Below are 8,175 nucleotides of genomic sequence, written 5' to 3'. Positions count from 1 at the left end.
TGTATTCAAAAGTGTGCATAAATTACACCACTGTAGTGCCCATCTGTTTGTGACTATTTGTAAAACATCCATATGCAGTGGTGGAAAAGGTACTCAAATGTTTTACTTAAGTAAAAGTATGAATACTGCAACATAAAGTAAAAGTACCTCAAAATTGTACTTAAGTACAGTTCTTGAGTAAATGTACTTCGTTACTTTACACCACGGTCCATGAGTAACTCTGAGAGTTGTCTTTTACTGTGAACGTCATTCTCCTGAGAATTAACCAAAACCAAAATAGCTCCTTCATATTGGCAGTAAAAATCTCATAAAGCTGCAGTAGCCAGCTTTATTGAGTATTTCAGCCGTATATGATAGATACAGTATCTATTAATGACGTTCTTAGTAAAAACCACGGAGTGAGTCACCCTGGCTTGAAGTTGAAGCAGACACTTCCTCTTCTCACTTCCCGGGAGGGCTGCATTCATTAGTATTTCATCTGAAGCAGCCGCTAAAGTTCTCATGTATGAGATGACGAATCATAAATGAACATGATATTGACACAACAATGCAATGTCATTCAGACTCATAGTTGAACTTTGTCTTTGACCATGTGAATCACGGGAGCTTTACAGTGTGTTCTCACACTGGTGTGGCCTGTGAGACAAGTCCAGGTGTGCCATTGGGTGTTTGTGACAACCACACATTGTTATTGCAACATAATATACAACTATACAAGAAGTTATGTATAATTTTTTAATTCACTATATCAGTACTTTGTTTCCAAATACAGAGGCAAATTCCATACCCTACACCCAGTGGTTCTCAAACATTTTCACGTCAAGGAATGATTGATGTTTTGACCATTACGTTTGAATAATAGCACCACAGCAAGCACTTGGCAGGTGCAGGTGCAGCGTGGCGTTTTTGATGTAATTGATTATGAGACACTGAGATACGGGCGGCAGTGGCTCAGGAGGTACAGTGGCTGCTTGGAAACCTGGAAGGCTCCCAGTTCAATGCCGGTGCTCCCCCAGAGTTAGCGTTGAAGTGTCCTTGAGCAAGACACTGAACCCCTAATTGCTCCCAATGTGCAGGTTGGTGCCTTGCATGGTTTCCTCCGCTGTCTGTGTGTGAATGGGTGAATGTAATGCACATGTATGTATGTAAAGCGCCTTGGATAAAGGCGATATAAATGCACCATTTACCATTTTATTTTACTTCTTAGAAAGCTTAGATAATATTGTTTCTTTCCTGGATGACCACCTAACATTACCTTTTTCAGAATGTTGATGTCCAAAACTGTTACTTCTCAGGAAATGGAAACAATAACCTGTGTTCAGTTATTGCAGTTATTCTTTAATGACAAGTTCTTGTTAACAATTTTCATTGGTTAAATATTTATAAAATCCACTTTCACGATTTTGTGCAAGTTGTTATAGGTGAAACCTTTCATAAATTGCAAAAAGAAATAGCCGATGCAACAAGCTGTGAGATAGGACTATGTAGGGATTTCATTTATGTAAATAAACATGCGGTAAAAAGATGAAATATGGAGATACAGTGTTTCTGTCTTGACAACGGCGATATGAAACAACTAGCCCCATTTCAGTGGAAGTTCCTCAGAAAGTAAGGCTCCTCATTGTGGTTTACCACAAGGCAAGCTGCAGGAGGTGTTGTTGCTGGGGGTATTGACCAAGTATATTTGCACACATGCAGTACCAGGTAATTTATCCTCTGCATTTAACCCATTGAGACTTGAAGCCGATTCTACATGTCTCCTAAATCTCAACAGTTTTCTGAAAAACTAACGTTTCTATATCAGTGGTGTTCAATCTTTTTCATGTCCAGGACCCCCAAAATGATATGTATTTGGCCGCGGACCCCCATCAAAATATTTTGTTCCAGGGACCCCCAGAAGCAAAGATTTGAGTTAAAAATGTTCGCTTAAAAGAAAAAATGTATTCAAATATTTGCACACATTTTCACGATTTTTCAAAAATAGCAGATCAACAAGCTCGTAGCGCAGCACTCGGTGCTATGAGCTTGTATATCTGCTATTTTTGAATAGCCCCAAAGTGTAAAATAATGCTTTTTAGCTCAAATCTAAAAATGACACACTTCCAGGTCTTTCCTAAGCAGTGGGCAGTGGTGTAAAGTAACTAAGAACATTTACTCAAGTACTGTGCTTAAGTACAATTTTGAGTTTTGTTTTTCTTTACTGGAGTATTTCCAATTTTCAATACTTTCACTTCTACTCCATTACATCTCAGAGACAAATATTGTACTTTTTACTCAACTAAAATTATTCAAAAACTTACAGGTTACTTTGAAGATTTTGAATATTATAGCAAAACATACATTAACCACTTCAATCGTATATTTTGGCTATTTGAAAATCTCACAACGCACGTTGTGAGCTTGTAGATCTGCTATTTTCAAAAGATTTCTATACATGACAAATTGGGAAATGGAACATACTGCATAATGAGTACTTTTTACTTTTGGTACTGTAAGTATATTTTCATGCCAATACATTTGTACTCTTAATCAAGTACATTTTGAACACTGGACTTTTACTTGTAACAGAGTATTTCTACATTATGATATTGATACTGAATTACTCAAGTAGAAATGCCAGTACTTCTTTCACCACTGCTATTGAACAAGCACCGCCGGAGCAGTTGAGGTGGTCAATGTCTTGCTCAAGGACATTTTAGCACTAAGGGCCCTGTACTCCGCTTCATCTTTACTGATGAATGATCTGTTTTTTTATCCAATGCCTAGATGGCAATGTATGCGACCGATTCCACTCTACACCACTTGGCTTTTTTAACCGATGAACTGGCCAGTCTGGCTATAATTGTAGAGCTCGACTCTGTGCTCCGATGGGTAATAGTAACAAACTGGTGCTGAACATATAAAAGAAAAGTAGATTCAAACGTACTACATCTCTCTCTCTCACACACACACACACACACACACACACACACACACACACACACACACACACACACACACACACACACACACACACACACACACACACACACACACACACACACACACACACACACACACACACACACACACTTGTAAGTCTGATCCTATTGGCAAAGCTGTGCAAAATGGGCATTCTATCAGAATAATGCAAAATGTTGTGAGCACTTCCTATTTTACTTGAGTAAGGAAATCTCTGGTGTTATCTCAGGTGGAGTACCTTTCTGCCATAGTTCGTCCGCAAGGCTGATTTCGAAGTCCACAAGACATACCCTGGCATCCTATTATTTATCATCTTAATGTGAAGCACTTTGGGCTACATTTTATGTATGAAAGTTGCTATACAAATAAAGTTATTATTATTATACACTAATGTAGTATACTGATTCATGTGTTCTGTGCTGGGTTAACAGTTGGGCAGAGACTACAAGCAGGTCTAATATTATTTGGGGAAAATTGTAATATCCAAATGCATAATGTGAAAGGCAAATGGAATGAGAGCATGCATATCATGGCAGTCTCATTAACCAATTTTAATAACCAATTATAGTCTATATCATATATCTACTTTGATGTACAGAGCAATAACACATGGAACTTACCCCTTGACATCATACAGCTAAAAGTCATATCCTACTTTAACCACTTAAACCCTATACTTAATTGAGTAGGGTCCCACCAAGGTCTGTATCAGGCTGCCTCTTTTTTTCCCACTACACCCACATCTCTTTGCTGAAATTAACCGATCTACAGAGCTTGTAGATCTATTTTTGTGAAATGTTTGCCTATCATGACTTGCCCAGAATAGGGATGCAAGGATTGATGTGGTTTCTTTTGAATTTAGCATTTCCTCTGCATGTCTTTTTCCATGTTAATGCCTTTGAAAAGTTATTTCTTTTTTATAACGGTTAATCCCCTCTACTGTTGTGACTCACCCACTGGTGAGAGCAGGTATTCTGTATTTGTTTCATGATGTTTAACTGTTAGGACAAAATCATGTTCATATCTGTTGTATGGGTACAAATAAGGCTAGCTGGCACCCATATGCCAATTAACGGGGACCCTAATAAACAACACAAACCTCTTGTTCCCAAAAAAGCAGTCACACAACAAAGAACTTTTTTTTCATACAAAAATAGTGCTCTTTATTATAAATTACTGAAATGTTTATATTAATATAAATATGTGCAAAGTCATATCAGTCTGCTTGCTCCGTCTACGTCTCAACATCTTCAAGCATCTACAGCCCACAGTTTGGCTGGGAAAGTTTCATCTTTATAAAAGACAAGACAAAAAAACACATTTGCCATTTCATCTTCACTAATGTAAACATCGTCTTGATTTAAGGAAAGAGGATAAAATAAGATGAACATCAACCCACCCACCTCCCCCCCACATCCCTTGTTTAGAGGAAGATTGTCTTATGTGCATACATTCAACAGCAAGCAATTACGCCTGATGCGCATTGCGTCGCACACCGAAAACATCCGATCTACAAAGTCACCCGTGATGTGTTGTTGTGAGCTTGTAGATCGGCTATTTGCGGTGCATGACACGGGCACACAACTGAGTATAAATCAGGCTTTAGTATCCTGCCTGTGTCACAAACACTACCATATTTATCTGGGTATGTTTCCTCTCCACTAAATGTATACAGATGTCTGACTGTTCTCAGATATGTCAGGGTTTATGTGTGCAATCATACCGTCCCGTGTTTCTTTTTTGACATTCAGTAAAAGGTTGTTAGACCGACAAAACTGTCGACTAGTTCGGGCTAATTTTGGCATAAACTCTCCGACGAGCACAACAAGGTTTCACATCTTGAAAAGGCCCCTATTTGGTTTTGATGCTCTCATTATTACACACTGTAACATTAAGGTCATGAAGTTCAGCCTTGTATTCTCTTAAAAACTCATATATAGCCCCCGCCCGCCAATGTCCAACCCATCATGCATCTGGAATTCCTGCCAGGGGGTCTCTGTGCGTTTTCCAGCGCCTGGTCAGAAGCATCTGTGTACCAGAGGGCATGTTGCTCTGACATGTCTAATACTTTCTCATAAGACTGAGGTCAGTTTTGTCCACGACTGGCATCCGCCGCCAGCAGAAAAGCCAGTCCAGTCATAAAAACCAGTCCAGGCTTTTAATGGATGAATAATGTTCTTGAGGCTTGATGTGTGTGCCTGTCCGTGCCACAGCACCATGGTTAGCAGCAGCAGAAGGGAACTCGTGCGTCATCAGAGTCTAGACGACTGGCTCTGAGACTCACTCCACGTCGTAGGAGGATGGCGATGTTTGCTCTCTTTCATACTAATGTATAGCAGCAGCACACTTTCGGCCCCAACCAAGTCCTCGCAGGCCCACGCGGCTCTTCCTGGAATCAGTCGCTGGAAAGACTGATGCCCGCTTTTTTACTCAGAGAACTTTTTTTTTTTTAGAACGGCCCGTAGGATTCGACACTGCAGCGGCGAGTAGATGCTGCAGTCTGGGGGGTCTCGGAGGAGACGTGACCATTTCACGTGCCACACTTCACTGTCACCCCTCAACACATTGCCAGCGTATATCTTCCACTTCACTTCGGAACTTTGGGTAGAGTTCCTTTATGACACCGTTTAAGTCCAGAGCAGTGCAGAGCTCTTTAGATGGGAGCGTCGTACTGCTGAAGAAACTCTTTCAGCGGGTGTGGGAGTTGGTCTCTTTTACTGGATATCTCCAAGTGTCCGTTTACCGTCTTCCTGCACATGTGCTGCAGCGACGACAAACTGGAGAAAAGTGGCTTAATGAGTTCCAGCGGGACCTTCTCCCCTCCAGAGTAGATGTAATAAATATTCCCACTGCGCGTGTACCCCATGGATAAGCCCCCCTTGGTCGGGGGCATGTAGTAGTGGACAAGCTTGAGGACACAGTCAAAGTGGGGGACGGACTGAATGCTCTTGGGGTCCGTCTGGAGGAAGAAGGCGCCCGCGTCGCACTGGATGCGCAGGTTCTTGGTGCCCGACGCCGTCTTGACGCTGAGGGTGAAGAAGTGTCTGTTGTCGGAGCTGTCCCGGATGAGGAAGGTCCCGGTGGGCTCCGAGGCCAGCCTGGCGTTGGCCTCCTTGCCGCTGATGGGGCCCCAGTAGAAGCCGCTCTCCTCCAGCATGCGGAGCGTGGCGAGGACCATCTGGTACTGCAGCTTGGAGCTGAAGGTCTTGTAGCGGTGAGGCAGCAGCATGTTGGCATCGAAGGGGCTGCTGCTCATTGCGGAGTTAAACTTGCTGTGAGTTACCATGGCGCTGTGCCCGCAGTACTCTGGACCCGTCTGGTGAGCGCTGAGCACCACACAGACAAGAGAAGAGGGAGGTGGGGTCAACCAGAGGTTCAGGGCTCCCAATGGGGAGAGAGCAAGTGGAGGTCAGCTGTGTTGTCTGGAAATGAAGCACCTGAGAGAGGAAGAGAGAGAAGCAGAATTAGAACTCTGTATGTGGGCATGGAACGTTAACATGTACAGAGCACAGACATGGGTATTTCTTGGTTTTACAGCTACTAGAAAAGGCTATTAACATGCACATAGCACAAATATGGATATTTCTTTATTTTACAGCTACTAGAAAAGGCTATTGAAAAAGGCAATTCATTATGGTATTTTAATTACATGCTGATGTGATAGTTCCAGATCTGATTTATTTATAGTGGATCCTCTGGTAGGATGAATAATAGTAATGTGATACAGTTCGACCCATGCAGCTCTCAATGAAAGATTATGCTTAGGTTATTCCAAATGTGGTAGTACATCATAGAGCTAAAAAGCTCTCTGGTTACATTGGGGGAAATAGGCTCAACTTGTTCCCCGTCCATTCAAGTAACTGGCAATAAATTGTTCACTGACTGTCTCCTCTTTCTTTCTTTACTTTTTACAAATACCGTTATGTATACTAATTATAGCATAACATAGTTTATATGTGAATACAAATGACTAAATTGAGTAAAGTTAATTAACGGCAAACTTTTGTGTTTTATCTAATCTGCCCCTCGGGGTCTCCTCAGTCCTCAGACACCTCGGTCAGTTCCAGTAAGAAGACGTCGCGTAATCCGTGACCACTTGCGCAACACGTCCGATAATACACGCGCTACTACTACTAAACTACACAAGAACTAAGCATAAACTTCATATATAAACTTATATGAAGTGTAATTCATGAAGGAAAAAGAAAGAAAGAAAGAAAGAAAACATGAGCACGGATCTTACCTTCACGTCTGTTTCTTGGCTGTTGCAAAACTTGAAATTATATCCCAAGTGTTTCAATAGGGGGTTCGCCGCAAAGTCCAATGAATAGTTGTTGAAAATGGTTCTGGTCGCAACTCAACAGCCCCCCAAAAAATGCAATAATAAAATATATATCCTTGGCAGAGCACTTCAGTTAGTTCACAGAGGTTTTTGGTTGCGTTGTTTCTTAAATAGTGTGTGTGACTGTCTGAGTCTCAGTGCTGTGTTTAGTGGAGAGCTGCTGCTGCTGGTTCGCTATAGTGTAGCCTTAGTAATGCAGCACCTCCTCCTCTGCTTGCTACAGTGTAGCGAGCCCTACTAGTAAGTAATGCTCGCTCCGCCCCTCTCTCTTCCAGGAAAAAGCTCTCTCTGTTGGCAGATTGACAGTAAGCTTCTTTTTTTTTGTGTTAGGATTCCTGGTATGAGAGAAGTCCCCTCCCCCCGTGGCCGTGCTTCATAATGAACTTATGGGAGGGAGTTCCACTTCCAAGCAATGCGTTTTTCCGTTATAGCGTTCATTCAACCATGTTTATGTTTATGTTTGTTGTCATTATCAACAACTTTATTTCATCGGTGTCAAGTCATAGAATTACATCAATTCATTAGCCTATTTTAAATAATGTTTTTAAATAATGTTGTCGTTGTTGTTGTTTGTGTTTTTTTGTACATTTTCTTGCTTTAATTTTCTTTGAATATCTATTTTTATTATGTATATGTTTATTTGTATATTTGTTTTATTATTTGTTCTGCTAAAAGTAAAACCCAAATAAAATGTTGATCATAAAAAAATAAAAGTGTTTTCCATCAAGCATGCAGTAAAATAACTATATTTGCTATAATGATTTATATGTAAAGTCTGACTGTAGCATTAAAGAAATTGCACTACTTTATTTACATTATCGTTACAATGTTTTTCCATCCATGTGTATTCAGCAACAATGTTGCCGAATGCT

The 8,175-nt window shown here is 41.0% G+C and overlaps 1 protein-coding gene across 1 annotated transcript; it reads right to left on the bottom strand.

Annotated features, from left to right (window-relative positions):
* Positions 1 to 4,115: 4,115 nt before the first annotated feature.
* LOC311055225 (suppressor of cytokine signaling 3-like) lies at positions 4,116 to 7,497 on the bottom strand. Its single transcript, XM_084071346.1, has 2 exons — positions 7,205 to 7,497; positions 4,116 to 6,398 (listed from the first exon to the last, which is right to left on the bottom strand). The coding sequence occupies exon 2, from the start codon at positions 6,245 to 6,247 to the stop codon at positions 5,615 to 5,617; it is 633 nt and encodes a 210-aa protein (XP_083927472.1). The 5' UTR covers positions 6,248 to 6,398; positions 7,205 to 7,497; the 3' UTR covers positions 4,116 to 5,614.
* Positions 7,498 to 8,175: the final 678 nt, after the last annotated feature.

The sequence above is a fragment of the Gymnoscopelus microlampas genome, assembly GCF_963454915.1.
Source record: "Gymnoscopelus microlampas genome assembly, chromosome: 11".
Taxonomy (NCBI): domain Eukaryota; kingdom Metazoa; phylum Chordata; class Actinopteri; order Myctophiformes; family Myctophidae; genus Gymnoscopelus; species Gymnoscopelus microlampas.
This window is presented reverse-complemented; position numbering and strand designations above follow the sequence as displayed.

Coding starts and splice junctions, on each gene's coding strand:
- LOC311055225 (XM_084071346.1), bottom strand. CDS start 6,247: ATGGTAACTCACAGCAAGTTTAACTCCGCAATGAGCAGCAGCCCCTTC.